The sequence below is a fragment of the Gavia stellata genome, chromosome 23, assembly GCF_030936135.1.
Source record: "Gavia stellata isolate bGavSte3 chromosome 23, bGavSte3.hap2, whole genome shotgun sequence".
Lineage (NCBI taxonomy): Eukaryota > Metazoa > Chordata > Aves > Gaviiformes > Gaviidae > Gavia > Gavia stellata.
In genome coordinates, this window is record NC_082616.1 from 8,906,592 (window position 1) to 8,930,395 (window position 23,804).

Below are 23,804 nucleotides of genomic sequence, written 5' to 3' on the forward strand. Positions count from 1 at the left end.
GTCAAGATGGTGTTGCAGGAATGTTCTAGTTTGAATCATACCCTTTTTTTTTTTTTCTTCCACTTGTAATTTATTCTAGGTATTTATGTAAACTGTCAGACCAGGAGTTGCGACAGAGTGCAGCCCGGAACATGGCAGATTTAATGTGGAGCACAGTTAAAGAACCATTGGATACAGCGTTGTGTTTTGATAAAGAAAGTCTTGATCTTGCGTTTAAATACTTTATGTCTCCAACTCTAACAATGAGATTGGCTGGGCTGAGTCAAATAACAGTAAGAACTTTTTAAAAATATAAATAATATTTAGAAAAAATGTTTCTTTTTGTGTTTTATGAGCTATGGACTTGTTTTGGGGGCTTTTTTAATGTGTGAAAATACCAGAATCCTCTTATATGCAGTGTTAGGAAATTATAGTCATGATTGTGAATATAGGGTTCGCTGAGAGATAAGTCCAAGTCATGGCTATGTTCTGCAGTATATGGAACTGTAACACATCTCCTGAACAATTTACCATGCTAAACAAAACTCTTATAACCATGTTTTGTGACAGCTATGTTGAAATTGAGTCCCTTCACACAGCTATATTTGTTGTTTACAAAGGCTTTCAGTCTGTTTTCATTTTTACCTTTACAGTGTCTTGGCTCTACTGTAATTAGCTGCTTCTTGTATTGTGCGTACCTCTTTTTCCTGTTTGTTTGGTATAGTGTGTTTCTCAAGAGAGAGCATTTCTGCATTAATTAGCAGAAGACTGAATTGAAGAGGTAAATATATGTAGCATCATATAGAAATAGATTAAACCCAAAAAACCTCACCCTTCTCTTTCCCATGGAAATGCTCCACATTGCATAGGCAAGATATGTTGTGCATCCTTTGTCATTGCTTCCTACATGTGTATTATAGCCATGGAGAGACAGTTGTATAGAAGGTCAAAAGTGAAGTTTTTTATTCATCTGAGCCTTTTCAATTTTGTGTTTCTTCTGTCACTCCTGTATTTAAGATTTATAGCTCATATTGTCATGTTTGCCTTAATGCACAAAACGGTCAAGAGGAACAAACTATACTAAAATGAACAAACATGTGCTCCTTAAGTTTTGTAGTATTTTCTGACCATGTTTGGCCTTCTCTGTTCTGATGACATAGTATCATTCAGTGACTCTCTTCCTTACTGACTGTCAGTAAATATAAGACAAGTTTACTTAAATTTGATTTTGCTTCTCTCTATATTTATCTATAGAAGTACTTACAATTGTTTTAATAAATGGCAATAAATGTTTTAAAGTAACCTGTAAGTATTTCCAGTCAGAGTATTGGTGGTTTTTAACCAAAGTAAATCTTTAATTTACATAGGTATGTGACTTATTAGGTTAAAAAAACCCACCAAGTTAAGTTAAAAAAATCCACTCAGTATTAATGAAATACTATTCTAAGGGTAACTGCATTTATTGGACTTGAATGCATTGACCATACAGTTTTGCATGTATATGAATGAAAACATAATGCAGTTCATCAGGTAGAGATGCTAAAGCAAGATACAGAGCAAGTTAACTTTTGGAAGAAATAGTGACATTACTGTAAATATAATTTATATACATAAGTAATTTGTATGACTTTATATGAATGCTACATACAAGATACTCAGTGCCTGAATTCTAATCTTCTGTCATAATTAATTAGTGTAAAGTGAATGCTCAGGTTTCTTTTTGTGTAATAAGAAAAATTCAGAGGATTGATGAAGTCTCAGGTGAAAATATAACATATTCTTGGTTTGATTTTTCGTTGCCATGTGCTTTATTATTTATACAGTTACAGATATAATATCTGGCAGATAAGTTTTAAAATATGTCCATTAATTGGGCATAAAAGTAACTTCCTTTTTTTTTATTCTGCACAGTTTTGGAAAATGTCATTTTCAGTATCATATATTTTAAAGTAAATTTCCAATGTTTGCGTAGTTCCAATTACGTTAGATTTTTATTCCTAGTTTTGTATAGTTGTCCTTGTTCAACTGCTAAGGTATGTCTTTTTGTGAATCCTTACCAAAAGAAAGTGAAAATAAGAATGGCATCAATTTGTTTATTTTTTCAGTCATGTAGTTCATTTAAGGGAGTGTGAAATTGTGTAATTTTAAGTAGTTACGTGTTTTGACCTTTTATGATTGATAAATGTGAATGTAAAAGTGAGATTTTTTTAAATAACAGAGATATCTTACCAGAAGCAAAATTTTACAGTATTTTGCGACTAAAGCATATTGGTTTCAGCTTGTAAAAAAAATTGAATATTGTTTGTTAATAAGCTATTGAGTCTTTTTTTATATGAATAGTCTCTAAAACTGCTCTGTAACACTGAGACAATTTTTTCTTCTTTCATATTCAAATCATAGGAGATATTCTCTTCTTTGGCTCTCTTTTTAAAGATCTTATGAAGATATCTTTGGAAGAAGCCTCTTTTGATTTTTCTTCTTTGACTTTTGAGTTTGAGAAGCATTTTGCTTCATTTTGTTTTGTATGCCTTGCCTGGAACAATTTTAATTGCCAGGTCTGTGCAACTTTGAGTGTGAAATCTGAACCAAAATTTACAGAAATTTTGGCTGCCTGAAGTTTTCTGTTCTCTTTGCAAACAAAGGTGTTTTTACAAAGGTGTAATGTAGTTCAGCTTTGTTAGTTAGTATTTTCACACAACCTTCTCTATTACAGATGTACCTTCATGACTGCCTTTTTGAAGTTTCTTTTTTCTATTCATGTCTTTGATGGCTAGAATTTGTCAAAGTAATTTCATTGAAATGTTCTTCCCAACCAACACAATTTCAGCTTCCTGTTTTGTATTCAAGACTTCAGAATTACGATACCTACAACTGCAAAATGTTTTCCTTTCCTGGACTTTCATTTGCCAGAAGTTGAGCATTTAGTCTTGAAGCAATTCTTCATTTCATTTTGCAAATAGATGTGAAGATTCAAAGAAAACTTTTAGCAAAATTATGTGCAAAATATTTGAAAGTGTGAATTTTTGTATATATACTTTATTTCAAAGAACAGTTATTTCTGAAAATTCATATGGAAAGTTGTCTCAGATGCAGATTTCTAATTTCACTCATAAGATCAAGACTGAAATAGATTTGGTCAAATAATATCTGTGGCTTGCCTAATTGTTCCTTTTGCAAGCTAAATGTACTTTTGCTCTCATTGTGGAGACAGAAATTGTTGACCAAAAATATCAGTCAATCTAAACAGATGAATGTCTTCTAACACGGAGGTGTTGATTTGTGTCTGCCAAGAGATTTTTTTTTTTTCCTGTCTGACAGCTGACATGACCAGTCCTAAAATTAAACCTTTGGGTTTCGTGGAACCTCTTGGGACTCACAGAATACATGCTGAATGGTATACAGAGATTATATTTGCTTACCACCAAATATAGACTTGCCTCCCTTGAAGAGTAGCATGTACATAATGTGTCATATCATCTGACTAAAGTTCTTATTTACAAAACAAGGTTGAAGACAGACACATGAAAGTTAATTTTAGCAAAGTCGAAGCTGGAGTGGTTGAATATGAAGTTGGAAATAGCTACAGCAAAATGTAAACCAAGATATACCTGAAGCTTTACTTTTGCTGTTACCTTGTTTCTATTTGATTTCATCTCCCAGTCATCTGTTGAGGTGGTTCAGCTCCAAAATACCCTCTTCTCTCTCTACTATTCCCTCACAAATAGAACTCTTGTTTTCCTATCCTTCCAGTTACAGATGAACTTAAGTATGTGAAAATGAATACTCATAACTGATCTGGCCATCCTTCCTTTTTCAGTTTTTCAACACCCTTTTATTTGGTTCTGTGCATTAGTGCAAATGCAAATGCAACATCATCAGGTTTTTCCTGAACATATTCAGTGCAAAACTTGAACAGTGCATATTTATTCTTCTTGTATTGGTTTCCTGTGTAGAAAGTTTAACTACCTTTGATGCCTGGGTCTGGAGAGAAGACTAGCTAGGGAGATGCCTTTTTGTTCTCAGCTTTCTTTGCTGAAGATGTTATACCTTTGTTGTACTTCATAACTAACACATTTGTGTTACATTAATCGAGTGTCTGGGCACAGGCGTCTTTAGTTTCTTACAATGTTTCATCTATGGTAAAAAAGCATAAAGGTATTTTATTCCCTCTGGCATTTCATTGGTACGAAACATGAAGTGAAAAAAATGTTAGGAGGTGAGTGAGAATAAGGTGATGCAACACTATCCCATGTGTACTTTGTTTTGCACTGTTATGTCAGAATTCTAAGACTTCAGTTGAAATTATTGTAAAAATTGTTTGAAAATTCCAATATGGAAAAGAACAACTTTTGTCAAAATTCCTTTGGATAAGGGTTTTTTATGGGAAATTTGGATCAACATGTGACCATGGATTTAAAATGGATGATAGTAACAGCTCAATACTCTTTCACTCTTTGATCCCTTTCAAAACATTTTCAGTTGGGGCACGAGTCTTCTGAAAAGCCAGTGAACTTTCACTTCTTTATTTGACCCAATTCTAATTGGTCATAGCAATTTCTTCATGAAGTTCTGTTCACATGTTTTTCCACTCCTAAATATGTTTCCTTTGAAAGTATCTATTAATAACTTATCTGTTAATGATTGTGTAATCGTGCTCTCATGTCTAACTAATTTTAATGCATATTTTCAATTTTGTTTCTTCAAAAACATTCTTTCCTGTGAAAATTGTTGAGATTAGACACAAATAAATCTTTTTGTAAAGACTGCAGGAGACTAGCTGTCACCCGAATTACAGAGTCCATGTAGCAGACTTGTTTCAAGAAAGAAAAGAATAAATATTTTGACAAAGTTATGCAACAAGTTTAATTTGAATTTCAAAAATTCATATTACTCCGTCTTCAATTTTTTTGAAAAAAAATATGACAAATAAGTTTTATTACATAATTTTAAATATTTTAAAAAATGTTATGCACATGTAAAGAATTGGATACAGAGCCGTCTCTGTATTGGGAAAGTTGATGCTGAGGAAAAGGGTGGAAAAGAGATGTAAACCTTTAACAGGCTTTTTTTTTTCTCTGGGATGTCTTGAATTTATCAGTTCGGATACCTTTGAAAGCTTCATTTCATATAAAAATATGTCATTTTCACTCTCAAATTTTGTAGACTTTCAACACTGATAATGTGACAAAAGAAATCTTTGCTGTTGTAGTAAGCGTTACAATAATGGGGAAACTCATCCTAAACCATCGGTTTCGGGAATATGTGTTTCATTTCTCGTGAAAACCTATGTGCAAAGTGACTGCTACACACCTTGTTTTGATTTCTGGAGTAGGTGAAGTTTTGTGACATCATTTAATTGCTTTAGTGAATGAAAGGTTGATTAAAAAAGAAAATTGATCTCTCTTGCCTACTAGAATGCCTCTTTAAATTTTTGTCAAAGTGGTTTATTTAAAAAAATTGAAAGTACTAGAAAAATTTGTTTACTGTCACTAATACAATTTTAAATGTAAGAAAAATACCTCACAAACTATTTAGACAAAATTTTAATTTTTTTCTTCCTTTTTCTAACTATAGAACCAACTTCATACCTTCAATGATGTGTGTAATAATGAGTCATTAGTGTCAGACACAGAAACGTAAGTAGGAACATTATTATGAATACTTTAATTGCGCTCTATGATTGCAGTTCTTATGTATTGTTGTTATGGATTATACACAGGGGGGAGTAGTGGTAATCTGAGGCATTTATTAGAAATATTTTAATCAGGGGTTTAATAAATGGTTTTAAATGGTAATCTAAATGTTTCTGGATTTTTTTACTGTCTTAAAAGATAGAGTCAAGGTAACCTTTAGAAAAATGTAGATATTGAAATAATAAATGCTTATAACGGGCCATTATCTCCATTGTGATGTATAAATAAGAACCACCTAATTCATATCCAAGTAGTGTTTTTGCTGTCTTTTGCCTGATTATTTAGTTAACTAAGACCTGTCTTGCCATCACTGGCTGCCAGCCTTGTTACTAGTTTTCCACTGAGTTTGTGAGGCTATGCTATTTATTGTTTTTCTTCAAAGTCCTTGTTTGTATAATTCGTATGTGTTTTACAATTCTAAAGGGAACTCCCATAAATCTTCGAGTAAATTCATGCGTGGAATTGTATTCCAGTGAGGAAATGTATTGATTTTTGTAGTAACTCTAAACTGAGTGTTAGAACTGTCTAGAATTTAGACAAAAGTATGTCTTTAGGTAGTTGAAATAAATGTTTTTTTGAAAGAATAGGTAAAGTATGTAAAATCTAGGATTTTCCTTGAGATACACTCTTTACATTTATCTTGGAGTGCAATATACTCTCTATGTTTATCCTGGGGTTTTATCCATGTGCGCATCTGTCTCACTACAGACACACACTCGCCACTCTCTTTTGCTTATTAATGAGAAGTCTGTTACAGCAGCAGTTGGCTTGCTTTTTTGTCCGGGTAGTTTTATTATAGATGGGTTTATTTTAACACTTGCTTATTGAAATCTGGCAGCAGTCAAGATCACCATACTGTAGATTTCATGTAAATAACAACTTGAGTATTTGAAGTTAAATTTATGGTAATAGGTTGATATTTTAAAAATAAAGAATCAGAATCTAGGGCAGTTTTGCTTCCATAAAGATGTGAAAATACCTTGAGAATACAAAACAAATAACCACTTGTGATCAACTTTTTCTTTCCTTTGTCACTAAATCAATAGGTGACCGTGAATCCATGCTATCCATTTATTTCAAAGTAAATTTTGATACATAGCATCAGAAAAAAATTAAAGAATTCTCATCAAGTATTACACAAATAACTTACTGTGATCTGATGAAACCTGAATGTAATGTCACTAAGCTCATGTACACTTAAAAATTTTTGCATTATTGTAATAAATGTGACCACACATTTATTACTTTAATATAAATATACTACATAATAATATATAGTTATTATTTATATATTTTGTGCCCTGGGAGAGGTGTTGGATTTCTTCCAAAGCCTCTAGTTCTGTAGCAGTAGAAGTAAATACTACAGCAGCGTAACACGTTGAGTATGTGAGGTGGCTTGGTTGGCTGGGGTATTTTCAATATTGTACTGTCAGTTTATGGTGTATTGTTACAATGGGACTGCCAAACCTCAGTTTTATCTATTTCTTCTCCTCCTTCCCTCATGTTGAATATCTGAAACGGAGGTGTTTCCTGCCTAGTTTACCTTCTGAAACACATTGTGAATGAAAATGTTTTTAAATAGTACTAACTAATTAAAGAACATTAACAAGAAGTTATTCCGCCAGTTAAACCTAATAAAAAAGTGTTTGATTTTCTGTGTCACATGTAAAAAAGGAAAGTTATCAACAGGGGAAAAAGAGAAGGGTGTTTAAATTTCCCTGCAGAAGAGCAGATGTACTATGCAAGAATATCAGTGTTATTTTAAAGCTGAAGGAAATTGTCAAATTCTCATTTGGGATATTTCTTGGCAAGGGCATCTGTAAACAGCCTATCATTTGAAAGGAATGCAGCATGAGCAGAAGACCTTCTTTTCCACTTTTGTAGTATGTGATTTATTTTTTTTTAATCTGAACTCCAGTCATTCTGGTGTTTTACCTGAAAAGTTGGGTACAAATCAATATCAAGTATTGCTGCTCATCTTCAGATATCTTTTGAAATCACTGATTTCTTCCAGCCAAATAATCACAAAAGGCTGGTGCGGAAGGATGGGGAAAATGTCTCACTTCTACAGTTTGTTCAGTACAAAGCTTCCTTCTTATTAGAGACTCTGTTCATGAGAAATTTTTGGATGAGAAGGCACTTACAAAGTTGGCAGTGATTGAATGAGCAGCAAAAGGAAAGCTTTCAATTCCTATTTTCTTTCCTTAGTGGAGAAAGGAAGTCTAAGATTTATTTTGTACCTTCGTAGCCTCTGCAGATGTGTCAAAGGAAGATGTTTTGCATTATCCCCATTATGTGTTTTGACTTTCCAGATGCGTTTGGAACTGTCAACCTTTGGGATTTCTCCTTCTGTATCTTGGTAAGGTGGGTTTGTGGGAGGTATCTTTTTTTTTAAAAAAGAGCTATCAGTTATTCCTAGCTCTTCCCTTTTGTTTGGAAGTATCATCAGGATTTTTTAGCAAATACTTTACAACAGTAGCTTCCCACCTTTATCTGCACGGTTGCAAATTTTTGCATGGTAAGACCAGCTAAAGCATCTTCTGTCTAGGAAAACACTGGATTCACAATTTGCGCTTGAAAGCAGCAGAAAGCTAAGACAGAGGAATCTGTTTTCTAGCTGTAGGTATTTGTATGTCTTTTTAGATTTAGTTTACTTGACTGTCTTCTCTAGGGTTGAGGGTTTGTGGTGGCTGAGTATGCGTATTGTCCAGATATGTGCAATGTCTCGGTGACTCAACTTCATAATATCCCTCAGAGATATACTTTTAATTTAGCTATTCCTGGCTCTTAAGATAGAACCAAATTCTTTGCCATCTGAGATACTGAAGAGTATGAAATCTATTGAAGCTAAAAATAACAAGACTGAACAGAAGAGTTTTCAAGTCTTTGAGTAGTGATTCCTAAAACTATTTTGCTGATGTCACTTAGTGAATAATGATCATGCCTTTCAGGGAGGGAAAGATTTTTTTTGTGCTGTTTGGACCACAAAAGGAGAAAGTGTTGTTTTTTCCTTAATGAGGACACTGTCAGCTTGTGGAAATAACATGTGTAAAAAGATATTTTGTTTTGCTGTTCACTTGGCAGGCAGCCAAGAATTTGAGTTTCAGGATTCAGGTTGATGCTGAGATGACCTCCTGCCTCATTTAAAAAAACTTGATTACCCTCACTTAAAAAGCTTCCTACAGGGTAATTTCAGGTGTCCAAAATTCCTTTCACCTGTGCACAGAAAGATCTGGACTATTTCTTCTCCTTTCTTTTCCCTCTCTTTCCTTATTTATTGAGCTATTAAACTGCAAGTTTTGTATTGCTTTTTCTCTTCACCACTGTTCTCTTAGCTCATGCTAACTCTTGCTTTCTCAATTTTTGTCGAAGCTCACCAACTGAATTTATGGCAGCATCATTTAAACGCCTCTTCCCCTCTCTCTATTCCACGTTCCAGGGATCTTTTCAGATTTTCTCTGAAAAAAACAGTAGTAAAGTTTTCCACTCAGCTCACTAATGTTTCTTTCTAGTGGCAGACACCTTGCGAGTGGCATACATGGTAGTTTAGTAAATACTCAAGATGATGTCAGAGTGGTGGTTTTGGAACATCAAACAAGAAAATACGTTCTCATAAACAAAAACGTGCGCTGAAATGTGTGTTGGGAAGGTGCCTGCTATGTCATCGTTGCGTTCCTGATCCTAAATAGTTGAGATCAGTGTTTCTGATCCGTTGTTATGTTGTAGATGCTATTTCAGTGATTTTGTCAAGAAATACTATTCTTCATCCTTTGCAAGCTGCTCGTTATATTTCTACGTTTTCTTTTAAGGTTTTACGTTGTATTTTTCAGTGATGTTGCTGACTTGCTGTTGTATTTCATCCAGTACTGAGCTGGTCTGTTTTTGTAGCTGCATGGTGAATTGTGTTGGGAATTGGCTGGTTGGATAACTAAGGTTTTCTTTGGGGGGGTTATTTTGCTGTGGGATTGGTTCCTGGATCTAGGTCATCATGTGGCTACCAAGTATTGCACCACAGCCTTAGATTAAAATGTTTCTGGGACTTTAACCCAGTCCTCTTATAGAGAGGCACATTCTTTGACCTACCGGGAAAGTGCGTAAACTGTAGTTTCCTTCCGGATAGTTTTATTTACAGTAATGAAAAAAATTCAAGCTCTAGTACTTGCCTTTCGTAAGTACAGTTCACAAACATCAAGTTATATCAGAAACTACATAGCTTCTACTCTTCCCCGCTGTCTCATGGAATGCCTGGGGAAACTAATGTCAACAGTGCTTGAATTTCATTTCTTGGAAGTAAACCAGTTATTTTTGACAGACATGAATTGTCAGTGAATTTAAATTAAAAGTCTAGGGGGAAATTGATTGTCTAGAGATCATCTAGCCCAATGTGTTGTGTAGATTTCCAGTGTGACAAAGATTTAGAGAAAATTAAAGTAGAGTAGCTGCTACCTTTTTCATTCTCTTCTCCCTCACCCACAACACACACTCATAGAGAGTGTTATGTTCTTTAAAGGACTTTTCCTCTTGCTATCCCGATTACTAAATCCATGAAAAATAGCTAATACGTGTGATTACCAAGTGAATGTTCTTACTACTAAGGTCTGTATGACTTAGATATCTACTTTGTAAAACTGTTCTTTGTACTGCTCCTTTTGTGTTAGAGGGAAAAGCGTACCTATACTTTGATCATAATGCATGTTTTTCACGCTGAAGGAAACAATGAGAGTGAAAGAGGAAAATTTTTCTACAACCTTTTGAAGAACTTCTTTTAAAAGAAAATTTGAGCATATTTTTACTGAAAATAGAGTTCTTGCTAAGTTGCCTGAATTGTAGTGATATTTTATAGTAATAGTCATATAATAATTTGTAAATTGGTCTATTAAAAAAAAAGTTTTGAATGAGGAAAAATACAGGTTATATGAAAGAAATTTTAACATAGCTAGAAATCAAAATTAAACCACATTGAAATATACTGAAAATTATACTTTAAATCTTTTAATAAAAAGTTATTCTGTGTTGCCCTGCTTATTTGGGGCAACTCAGAACTCGGTGAATTTTTATAAACTTGAGTGTGTCTGAAATTTCTCAAGGCTATAGGGCTTTTGGTAATTATTAAAGTAAAAATGGGATAAGTGACAATATACAAACTGAAATCATAGGTTAATTTATCCATATGCTGGCAGTTTAATTTTATTTGTATGAAGTTCTGGAATTGCTTGTGAGTTAAGGTGTTCACTCTGTCTGAAAGTGAGGAAACTTATCAAGGAGCTGGAAAACCACCAGACAAAAAACATCTTTCCTGAAATGGAAGTGTTGAGGAAATAAAGTCAGATATACTTCATTTACACTGAAATTAGCTTTCTTTGGTGAATCCTTGAATGGGCTATCATAAATATATTTCTTAGTATATCAGAGAACAAAATCCTTAGTTCTGGTAATAGCTTTGTCATTTAAAGAGGCAGTATATTTAGTGATTGGTGTGCCCTCAGCAGAACTTTCTGGGAGGAACAGTTCTCTCTGGGAAACACAAAGGCTGCATTCTGCCTTTCACAAGGATCCTCTTGTGTGTGGTCATCCTCAACAAATCCATATCAAATGAATGTTTACCTTCAGAAATCTGAGATGTCATTTTATCACAATTGAGCTCACCAGTAAGATAAAGAAGTTTTTACTGCTGAGAATACATCTATTAAAAAAAGGCATTCCTTCAAAAGAATAACCCATTATTTCTTTGAAGAAAAATGTTGCAGATTAGAGAGAGAGAACTGCTGTACTAATTCAATAAAATGTGAAGGAACTCACTCTGTAAGAGAGTTTTCGTTCTTTCCTTTGGAGTAGCTAAAATGCAACATAGGACTCTGGATACAATGTCTAATGGACGTTGTACCACTAGCAGAAGTACTTGGTTTAAAGAGACACACTGAACAGTATGTCCTTTCATAGTAACATTGCCTAGCGAATCTCGCAGTGTTTTTGTGGGATTCATTCTGAAAGCTACAGGTTTAAAAATTCAGATCCAAGAAGAAATTAAGTGGGCCTGGAACAGAATTACCTCCGTTCACATATGACTCAGCTGTTAAGGCTTTTGCCTTTTATGGAGGACCATATGCAATGATTTTTTTCACATTTCATAACCAGAAGGGCATCCATTCAGGTCTCCTGCATCTAGTGGGTGTATGTTCACTCATGTGACCAGATCTGCCTTTTATACCTGCAAAATTCAAACTATGAGGTTTTCTGCTTATATTTTGGTCACGTAGCAGGAGCACTTCTGCCCACAGCAAGGGGAAGCAATGTGAAGCCATACATACGAAGGAGCTGGGGGCGAATAGGCCATAAGTTCAAGGAACTTTTTTGCAGGCTGCATTCCATTTTCAGGGTGTGGGTAGGGTATTTGTGATTCAAGATGAATCTGTAATATCAAGTCTACCAGCTGTCTCACAAAAGGAAAAGTAACAGAGCTGTAGACTCTTGAGCTATATGGGCAATGCCACTATGGTCACTTGTGCTTGTCAGCATGGAGGCAGGTGGATAAGAGCATTTTTAGAGCCATATTCGTTGCTAAAGGAGACTGGTAGCATATATTCAAATGAATAATAAGTTCCTTTAGCTGTAAAATCTGCAGAATCACAGCTCACATGTGAAAAGGTCTTACTTCAGATTTTGTTAGACAGAAATCCAAGCCCTGAATGAGTCTGTAATGTGCACGCTCCAAAGTTTGTCTTTTAGTAGGCATCTTTGGGGTGTTGGGGGTTGTGGTTGGGTTTTGGTTCTGTTTTGAAATGAGGCTGTAGAAAGTTAAGTAGATCTTGATTTCGTGGAACAGATCTGGCTTAACTTTTTCATCCCTCTTTGAGCAGGTACCCTATCAAACTGACTTTACAGTGTGAGAACTAATTTATTAATAAGCCATAAGTGATATTGTTGGTAAATTGTTGTACCTTGCAAGCCAGTTATTACTTAAATGTTAGGGGATGTTATCTTTTTTGCACAATATAAGAATATTTGATTTACCATATCCTGGAATTAGAATAGAAGAGGACAGTATAGGTATGGTGTTGAGTAATAGGAACTTTGCTCCTTGAGTTCATCCATAGGCATCGGGCAATTCAAAGCAATTGAAGAACTGGCAACATGCCCTGGAAAAGTGAATCCTGTTTGGAAAACCTACAAAGGCTATCTCTTTTTACCTAAAGAATCTTGTTTTCTTATTGTGGATGATAAAGATTGGCAATCCTGTAATTTTAATAGTGATCATAAATGTGACACAGATTGCAGCGGTAAAAATAATTCTTCCCGTAGTCCTCTAAGACACCCTCTCCCTCCCATCCTCTCCTCCTCGTGAAACAGAGTGCTTTTATTCCAGGGCCATTTAAACTACAGACTGTGCTTTAAATACTGTGATATCCTCCAATTGCTTCTGGTGCCAAAATCTGGGTAAACAAATGTTTGCTTGAAAGGAAGGAATAAAAAGGAGCTTATGCACTAGTTTCCAGACAGGGCAGTCCTTTCTGGAAGTTCAACTTCTGTTTTGGAAAATTCAGTTTCCTTGTCCTCTTCTGTTCGAATGTTTGCTTGTGGATTGGTAGTGGGTAAAGTTCCCTATTGTTACGGATGAAACAAAATGAGAATTTTTAAGTACCTGTATGCTACATGTGTGTAGGTATGGCCATGTAAAAAATAGGTTTTTAAAGCTATGTGAGTGGCTATTTATGCAAGAGAATCTAAAAATATTTAAGTGGTTTTCTTTAAAAAATAATTTCTATCACTCCCACCTTCTGGAACTCAATAGTTCCGGAATTCTGTTATAAACTCAGGTTAAACAGCAGTTTTTATCAAAATCTTACCTGTGAGGTCTTTGAAAGTGGTCTGCAGGTGGTCTGTTGAGCTCTATTAACTAATAAAATTGGTAGAGTTGTTGGTTACATGTTTGATCCAGAGGGGTGATTGGGAAATGTTGATATTTGGCATTAGTCTTCCAGCTAAGGAAAAAAGTACGGAAATCATTTGCTTCCTACCCGAATGAATGAATGTTGAGTATGCTTTGTGTTCAAAAAAAGTCTTCATATGCTTACTACAATTACAGATATTAATTTGAGACAAGCTGTGCTAGGGAAGAGCACAGTGTATGTATTATAGGCAGATAATTTTACATATGTTTCCACTCCTTTTTCGTCTCTAGGTCAATTGCAAAAGAGCTTGCAGACTGGCTTATCAGCAACAACGTAGTTGAGCACATTTTTGGACCAAATTTACATATTGAGGTTTGTATAAAATTATTTTTAGTATAAACATGGAGGAGTAACTTCTTGTTCTAGTAAATCTTTTCTCAATATGTTCTCAATTTGCAGATCATCAAACAGTGCCAAGTGATTCTGAATTTTCTTGCAGCTGAAGGGAGACTTAGTACTCAACATATAGACTGTATTTGGGCTGCAGCACAGGTATATATAAAACTTCTATAATTGCCAGAGTGATAAAAAGACAAAACAGAAAATGTCAAGTTGATTTTGTTTATATTCGTAAAGCTGAGTTGTTTCTTACATTTTCTTGTCTGTCTGTCTGAGTGTTTTGCTGACCAAAATTTTAAGTTAGGTAACTGCCACAATTACTATTCTTTCATTAGATGCAAGAATTCACCTAGGCTACTTCTATACAAGAAAAAAAAATGAAGTTGTATAGCAAAGACATAGTGTTTTCACTAAGAATGGGAATGAAGATTGTGGGTTAGATGTAATATTTTTTACTGTTGTGCTAAATTGCCTTGCTCCTATGTATTGTAGCTTCCATTTCTGTTTCTCCTGGTGGGAACAATCAGGTGAAAATTGTGGCAGTGAAGTTTACAGCTGCGCTACAGTGGTGGCGTTAAAATCTATAGAAGGCACTGAGATTTTATTTTTTCCTTGGTAAACCTGGAAACTCTGATAGGCTTTTTTCCTTCAGAAAGGTATATTTGTTTGCTACTTTTAATGGATTGCTATGCTTTTTATTTTAGGTTGTGAAATTTTTTGTTTAGGGGATTGGAATACAGTAGACATTTTGATTTGCTGTTGTGGAAACTGTTCTTCCATGGTTTCATTCTGCCTTTATTATTAAAAAAACCCAACCAAACAAAAAAATCCAAACCCGGAAAAAAACTCTTAGTGTCAATTTTTTCTGAAAAACACACAATTTTTTCTGAAAAAATGAAGGTCAGAGAAATAAAATTGATCTTTTTGAACAGGTATAGTGAACATATTTTTATACAAGTTAGAATTCAAAGGGGGTTTCTTATGTGTTCAATATTTCTCTGTAATTTTTTTCAATCAAATACTACTGTATACACATTCTGAAACCTCTGTAGTCCATTGCCATTGTAACATGCAGCTGGTATGTTAATAAATGTTCATTCTAACAGCATTCACTCTAATAGGCTCCAACAATTTTCTGTATCAGAGTAATTAATAATTACTTATTTCACTTACATTTTTAAAGCAATATTTTACCTTCCTTGGTGTTTTCACACATACAGTAACTCACACTAGCATTAGACCTCTGGAATTTTTGTATCTTTTATACTATTTTAAGAACTTAGTACAATTACCCAAATGCGATAATTTTTCTACGGTTCACATGTTCATTTTGACATACTGATATTTTCAACATACGTATGTTTGGTATCAGAATCAAGCATGTCCTGATTAGCTCCTGTAAAAGGTTTAAACCTCTAATGTTGTTTAAAAGGCTGACACCTTTGGAATAAAAGAATAGAAAGCCTTAAAGAATACATTTTCCACTTTTTAAACTAACTTTTTAACAAAAAAAATCTTCTCTGAATTGAAGCAGGTATCTCAAGATGTTTAAATGCATCCTTGTGTAGAATCACATAATTTCATTCCAGTCTGAATCCTGTGAAAGATGGTCTGTATCCCGTAAACTACTGACACGGATATTTTATATTCCAGGAAGGCAAAATGAAATAAATAATGAAAAAAATTTTGGGGTGCATATGTGGTAACCAACAAGTTTTTTTGAGAAGCTTCCTGTAACCATTATTTTTTTTTATTATTTTATTTTTTGAGTGTCAACATCCTTACAAACATAATGAAAACTTTTGAGTGACTATGAAAAGCAGCATTTAACCTAAGAGGAAAAATCTAGGAGTGCTGCCACTGTAATGTGTAAATAGAGTTGTTAGCTAAACCCATTGTCGTATTTTTTGACATCCATTACTGGAAAGACAAAAGAATTATAAGTAATCCTCACACAGTCTGTTCTCTCAGTCTCATATTAGCCTGGTCTCATGTTAGCCTGTAATGTCTTTATTTGTATTTACCACAGTCTTTATTTGTAATTACCACAGATTTGTATTTCCCTCAGAATTTAGCATATACACTAATATTTCAGAAGTTATATTTGAGTTAAAATACAAAGTAAATTTTCAGTTCTTCTTTTCACCAAATCTCTTAGAACTGGAACTAAGGAAGGTATTATTACATTTGATTTCACTTAACCTTACGTGCTTTACAATATAAAAATTAAGGTTGGTCAAAATTGCAACTCTGATGTACTTTGAAATTATTGGACAAGTGCTTCCTGAGAATTTGTGCAAAGATGCTGTTTAATTGCTGCAATTGTATCAATCTTTGAATTTATTTTTCTTTTTAAAGTTTATTTTGCTGTTCCTGTTATCTTATCTGTTTGTTTGTACTTCGTAGCTAAAGCATTGCAGTCGTTACATACATGACTTGTTTCCTTCTTTGATCAAAAACTTGGACCCCGTCCCACTTAGACATCTTCTTAACCTAGTCTCAACTCTTCATCCAAGCGCTCACACTGAACAGGTAAAGGCAAGGCGAACACAATCACTGTAACGAGAAAAGAAATTATGTTAGTATATTAAACAGCCATTATGGATTTGTCTTTGTCTTTTTAAAGAAATGCGTGTAAAAGTAATATTCAGTAATGCGTAAGAGAGGAAACCATATGAGTAAAGTTGTCGTGTTTCTTCAAGAAGGCCTCTTCTGGCTTTTGGATTAGAATCTGTTTCAGAGATTATTGCATAACCACTGATAGAAGGTTTTAATTTCATGTCTGAAGTTAAAAAAGTGTTTCACACAACATTTTTTGTGCATTCATTTATTTTGATGAGTTTATTTTGGTGAACTGTAGTATTGGCATATAGAAAGATTAACAGTGGATCTTTGCATACAAAACCTACTGCTTCTTAATGGCGTTGTTACCTGATTTTGTTTACAGACCTTGTATTTGGCATCAATGCTTATAAAAGCACTGTGGAATAACGCACTAGCAGCTAAGGCTCAGCTGTCAAAACAAAGCTCTTTTGCATCTTTACTGAGTACCAATCTACCCATGGGAAACAAAAAAGGTATGTGGTTTTCCAGCAGATCTGGTAGTTAAATTTTTAATTTTCATAGTCTCTTTGTTGACTTTGGACAAAAAGGGTGTATAGAACTTTTTACTTGAAGTATTTTTCAAAATATGTCATGCTGGCATATTTTTCAAGCAGAAGTTGAGGATAAAGGCGAAAGCATTAAAACTTCGTGAGCGCATTTGAAAAGCTTTCTATTTCAGAACAATTCTATTTGTATATCTAAAGTAGTATGTATTTTTCTATTTTTTTTTTTAATTCAGAAGATGGTCCATAACTCATCAGTTAACTATTCTTGTTCTGCTGAACATCTGTAACTTACATAGCTGCATAAAATCTTACAAAAGCTTATTTAATTTTTACCTAGTTTTTGGTATTACATGCTATTTCTGTGGGGTTTTTTTGTTTTTTTTTTTTTTTACTTGACTGTGTATTTCCCCACAGTCATTACTAAAGGTGCTGCCAAGCCATTTTATTATAGTTTCCCTTTCTTTTCCTACTGCTGATTTTTATGAATCATGGACAACTATACGCTGACAAAAAAATTTTTAGTCACTTATTTTTCCATCCTGCTTTTTTCCTTCAGAAGAAGAGGAGCTCAGAAGAGCAGCCCCTTCACCTTGTAAGTATAGTTTTAGAAGTACACCACAATCTGATACGTTTGATACTGCAGTGTTTTCTACAGCTATCGAATTTGAATAGAAGAAGAACTAGTAAAAGTTTAAAATTATGTTTTTATGAGAAGTCAAATGAAAATTATATTTCATGTAGAATCTAGGCAATTCATATAGCTGTGCTATATACTGGCAAGAAGAGATATCAGAATACAAATTTTGTAGTAAAATGCTCAGTGTTCTAAAAATAATTTTTAGTGTTTAGGTACATGGATTGTTTGAGTTATATCCCTTGTTCAGCTGTTCGCAGGAAGAATGCTTTTGAGTTCAACATTTGAGGCAGATTTATGTAATGCTGTTACATTCCAATTAATATATAACACAAAGTAACTGGGAAATGTGGTTTTGAACTAGGGTCACCAGCAGCAAGCCCTCAAAGTAGTGACAACAGTGACACCCATCAGAGTGGAGGCAGTGATATTGAAATGGAGGAACAGCTTATTAACAGAACAAAACATGTACAGCAGCGACTTTCAGATACAGAGGTAAAAGTGTAAATCTTAGTCTGTGAATTTTGTTACTGAGTTGCCTATTATTAGCTATGGAAATAATTTTTTTCTGTAATCGTTTCAAAACCTGAACAGGTACGTAGCATGTATGCTTATCTGCAGCAGCATAGTGGACAGCTAGAATCTTTACTTATGTTCTGTGCAGTTTATGTAGAGTATATTGTACCTTGCGTATGAACAAGTGCACTGCAAAGAAACACCTTGAACAAATAGATTCCTGCATTTAAATTGTATTTCAGTTAGATTGATCTCTTAGTAAGGGATTGCATGTGTCACACTGTGACTAGGTATGTGCAAAGCCTGCACGTATACCCTGTTATGAATAAGTTAATGCAAAAATTAAATTATTAAATCTGAATCTTCCTCAGGGCATTTTGTCATTGGCAACCAAATTGAGAAAGAATGAATGAAAACTTGCAGATTTGATACATTTCCTCATAAATGAAGAATGGTGTTTGAATGATGATGATGTTGATTATGTATTTTCAGTGACATTTTATTTTTCTACCAATCTTAAAAAAAAAAATAATAATAATTTCAGGAATCCATGCAAGGAAGCTCTGATGAGACAGCCAACAGTGGTGAGGATGGCAGTAGTGGTCCTGGTAGTAGCAGTGGCCACAGTGATGGATCCAGTAATGAGGCCAACTCCAGTCACGCAAGCCAGTCTGCCGGAAGCCCTGGCAGCGAGGTGCAGTCTGAAGACATTGCAGATATTGAAGCTCTCAAAGAGGAGGATGATGAAGAGGAAGAAGATAGGAGTCATAATCCCCAGAAAAGCAGTAGGAGCACAGATCTACGAAGCAGGAAACTGGAATCACAAACAGGCATTTGTCTGGGAGATTCACAAGGGGCATCGGAGAGGAGTGGTGCAAATAATGGGGCAGGAAAGGACCATGTTTTTAATGCTGACTCTGTGACACCGGTGGATAATCGAATTAGAATGCTAGATGCTTGTTCTCATGCTGAGGATGCAGAGCATGATATGACAGGGGAAATGAGCACTGCTCACATTTCACAAGGGTCTCAAGATTCTTGTATAACTCACACAGGGGACTTCCTTGGGGAAACTATTGGAAATGAATTATTTAACTGTCGACAATTCATTGGGCCACAGCATCACCACCACCACCACCATCACCACCATGACGGGTAGGTAGCTTGACATTTCTTCTGATTCCTTCTACAACAGAAATAAAAGTGGTAGCAAAAAATACACAGTTGTGGCAGAAGTTTATATGGACATTTTGCTATAGTTCAGGATAATTTTTTCTAACAGAGATGATCTTTATTGCGGATAGTTACGCAGTAATCTGTCTTGTTAACATCTGATTAAAGTTTTCTGTAAAGTTTTTGTATTGAATAAATAGGACAACATTTAACAAAAAGTTAAAATTGTTTTGGAAAATGCTGTATTTAGTTAACATTAGAGAAGTCAACACAATCATCATGATAATGAGACCTTCAATTTATCTGTAATTGTTTTTCAAATTCATATGAAGGTCTGCTCTTCAGACAGATGATTCATCCTGACTTCAGCTTTAGGGAGATGTCTAGTCACTTGTAGTCTGCTATAAACAACTCTCTCTTTGGTCTTGTCCATTCTAATACTCTTCTTTTACAGGCATATGGTTGATGATATGCTAAGTGCAGATGATGTCAGTTGCAGTAGTTCCCAAGTTAGTGCAAAATCAGAGAAGAATATGGCTGATTTTGATGGGGAAGAGTCTGGTTGTGAAGAAGAGCTTGTACAGATTAATTCACATGCTGAGTTAACATCTCATCTTCAGCAGCACCTTCCTAACCTTGCCTCTATCTATCATGAACATCTTAGTCAAGGTAAGAGTGGTAAAAAGAAACCAGAAAAACTTTGTACTTCTAACACGGTTTTATATAATTTTGAATTAGTCTCTAATAGTTAAGATAATCGAATTATTTTAACCATACATGTGTATTTGTCCGAAGAAACCACAGTGACTACTGAGATTTTACTGTTTCTCCAAAGGATTCATTTTTGTATCGCATTAGATATAGCTATATTTATCTTTATAAAATTTTTTTCCCCCCATTTCTACTGGAGCTTTTAATGCAAGTTAAAGGCACAAAAAAGCCTGGCAAATGTTTTTTCTAGTCAGTTATTAAAGTAAAAAGAAAGGTGGTACTGAAATGCGAGATTTTTTTTTTCTCTCTGAAATCTTATGCGATTTTTCTTCTGGTGGGTGGATTTTATTGTGCTTCTGTACATTTGACATCTTAAATGAATTAACCATAATGGGCTGTACAGAGGATAATTTTGGAAAAACGAGTTAAATTATAACTTGATATCTTAGGGATCTTGCCTTAAAGGGCATTTTATGCTATTTCATCTTACACTGCAAAATCTTCTGGTTTACTTCAGGGTGCAATTGAAGATGCTGCTAAAACACTTCTCAAGAATTATATCATCTTTCCATATGCTATTGTGGCAGCTTTATTTTCTGTTTTATCCTCCTTTTAAACATAATGGAGGGTATGGTTAGTGAAGGTTCGACATTTTTCTTCACTGGTCTGGCAGAACCAAGTTTGCTATCTTCCAGCAGACAGTAAAGCCATTACTATTTATATCTTTTCCTGAAGCACAGTCGAATAAGAAGTCTCTTCTTTCTTTAGGCTTAACATTGCTTGTTATGTGGAACTGAATTATAATTTCAGCCTGACCTTGAAAATTTGGAAGGATTTTTTTTCTACACTACATAGTTGAATGAACTGCTAAAACTTTGTAGTTGAAACATGCTGTAAATCAGCATATTTTTTCAATATTTTCCATAGATATTACACATCTTACTGAGGATCCAAATTATTGTTTGAACATGAGGCCTTCAGTGCAGATTATTTTTGACACCCCTAGTTTTGCACGTGCAAATAATTACAGCGTTCTGCACACAATCTTAAATTTCTACTTGACTTTGCTGTTACATGAAAATAGTATCAAATAGTTGATAAATGAATGGTGCCAGCTGTGGCCACATAGAAGGAGGAAAATGTCTATCAGTGTCTATGAAAACATGATGAGTTACTAAAATCATGCACTTTGATACTCTATCATATATAAAAAATGGTGTTTGTTTTTCCTGCTTTTTAGTTAGATATAGGAGAACATGTATGAGGGGAATTTATTGTAATGTGCTTCTTTCTTGCTTTCCAAACGTGGTAGTTTTAAAGATAACTCCCTTTGGACCACAGCACTACAGAAAGACTTAAGAAATATTGTAATTACACTATGAATTAAATCTAGTTAAATTAAAAAGCAATTGCACCTGCATCTGCAGTTCTTAAGTACTGTTTTTATTGCACCTTGCCGTTAGCCAAAAACAGTGTAAATATTGGCTTAACTGTCCTGTTGACTTCTTGTATGGTCGTAATGTTTTGTCTTCTTTTAAGAACTCATATGTAGGAAAAGGCTGCAATTACAATATTGTTGTACGCACTTTAAAATAGCCAAGTTTACATATAAAGCATGTTGTTGTTCATGCACTTAGGGAATAATGTTCAGATTAGATAGTTCCTTCTATTTATTCAATAACGGTCTTTGTATTTTGTTCAGGACCAGCAGTTCATAAACATCAATATAATAGCAATGCCGTGACGGACATTAATTTGGATAATGTTTGTAAGAAAGGAAATACCCTTTTGTGGGATCTGGTCCAGGATGAAGATGCAGTAAGTTGAATACCAGAAAATAATATTTTTTTAAAAAGAAAATGAATATATACTATTCAGTGACCTTTCTTTCTACTTGCTGTAGATTCATCTCTCTGAAGGGTTAATAAATGAAGCAGAGAAGCTGCTCTGTTCTTTAGTATGCTGGTTCACTGACAGACAAATTCGAATGAGATTTATTGAAGGCTGCTTAGAAAATTTAGCAAACAACAGGTAACTTAAATGATAAATTATCTGTTTTTACATTTATCTATTTTTGCAACATATGGGAAATCCAAGCTGATTATAACAGTTATTTAACTTTACAAGAAGGCAAGTTAAACCAGACAAAAGCAAAAGTATAAAAATAGTTTTCAAGGTGTTATGGATGTATCTGATCTTCCATTTTTCTATTCTATCAGTGTCCTGAATTTCTCATCTTGTTGCATTTGTCTGTCCTCCCTTCTGCCAGAGATTACTGCCTTCCTACCAGTTGGTAAAATTGGGTCCACATCTTAGCCGATTGAGCGCAAGGTCAAGTGCCTTAGCATAAACATTTTGAATTGAATATTTAAATTGTACATGCAAGTGGCTGAGGAACAGACAAGTTCTTTTCCACCAAGTCAATTGTGGGGTTTAATTTCTGCGAAGAAGCAGCTGGAGGTAGAAGCAATACCTTGACCTCAGATAACTTGTTTTAATGCCAGCCAAAGCTGTGAGATTGTACAGTTTGAAAACTGGCAAAAGTGGAATTTATTTTGTTGATACAACCAATCAACTGCTGGACATCACCTGCAGTGTTATGTTGTTACCTTTTTGCTAAGGACTGTATTTGTGAGATGAGTTACGAGTATACTGAGATATTAATTAATAATAGAAATGTGAAAATTATTAGTCACTGATAAGAAGGTTCCGTTACATGCAGTTTATGCACCTCTTGAGTTTTCCGAGATAGTTGTCTTGCAATACACACCTACTTGTGTCTATAATGAGTTTGAGGCAGATTTATTTCTGCTATGTCATCTGTTTGCAGAAAAACCACTCATTTTGCTGAAATTGCGAAAGATAAGTATTATGAAACTCAAAAATAAGAATTTATCTTTTGAAATTTAAATAATTTTTAATAAGAAATACGTATACTGTTTTATCTTTATACTTGTCCAACAGCGGTGTCCAAGGTATTACATGTAAAAAATTTGAAGTATATGTAGTTCAGATTCAGAAAACTAATTGGCTGACATGATGGTAAACTTCACATGGACATTTCTAGTGCTTTCAGTTAGCCTGTTTGCTCGCTGAAACTGAGCTTCTCAAAGTAATCTTAGAATGGACTATTTTAATTTTGTAACAATCATATATTGTCATAATTTTTCTCTTTCTCCTTTAGATCAGTAGTAGTTTCACTTCGTCTTCTTCCAAAGCTGTTTGGTACGTTTCAACAATTTGGGAGCAGTTATGATACACATTGGATAACAATGTAAGTAGCCGCCTGTCCCCAACAGACTAAACCAACAGAAGTGATGACATTTAGGGGACTGCTGCAAGGCTTGCTTCTTTACTGTGGTCCGTATTAATAATGACCTAAGGTTATCATCTGTTTGTTGTCTGGCCTAGTTGTATGAGCTTGTCTAATCACTGAGGCCTAGATTTCTTCATAATCTGCAGTACTGTTGTAACTGAGGTGAAGACTGATTTGTATTGTTTTAAATCCTCCCCTTTAAATCCCAAAGGACTTGCAGACAGTACTAGACATCCACTACTAGTATATTGTAAAAGGTTGTAATAACTCAATGTTAACGTCATTCTGTTCTGATTGTATATCAAATGCTTCTCAGTAATAAAAAACAGGGTTTATAAGAAAACCTTTGAAATGTGAAGATACATAGTATAGCATTCCTTACTG

At 34.4% G+C, this 23,804-nt stretch overlaps 1 protein-coding gene across 1 annotated transcript in view; it reads left to right on the forward strand.

Moving 5' to 3' along the window:
• The window catches only part of USP34 (ubiquitin specific peptidase 34), a 138,952-nt gene that overhangs the window by 41,595 nt on the left and 73,553 nt on the right, over positions 1-23,804 (forward strand). Inside the window, exons 7-19 of the mRNA XM_059828447.1 lie at positions 80-272; positions 5,554-5,615; positions 13,852-13,933; positions 14,021-14,113; positions 16,367-16,492; positions 16,908-17,037; positions 17,627-17,662; positions 18,069-18,199; positions 18,765-19,375; positions 19,848-20,062; positions 21,807-21,922; positions 22,008-22,135; positions 23,289-23,378. Of these exons, the coding sequence (XP_059684430.1) occupies positions 80-272; positions 5,554-5,615; positions 13,852-13,933; positions 14,021-14,113; positions 16,367-16,492; positions 16,908-17,037; positions 17,627-17,662; positions 18,069-18,199; positions 18,765-19,375; positions 19,848-20,062; positions 21,807-21,922; positions 22,008-22,135; positions 23,289-23,378 (2,013 nt within the window). The remainder of the gene's footprint in view (positions 1-79; positions 273-5,553; positions 5,616-13,851; positions 13,934-14,020; positions 14,114-16,366; positions 16,493-16,907; positions 17,038-17,626; positions 17,663-18,068; positions 18,200-18,764; positions 19,376-19,847; positions 20,063-21,806; positions 21,923-22,007; positions 22,136-23,288; positions 23,379-23,804) is intronic.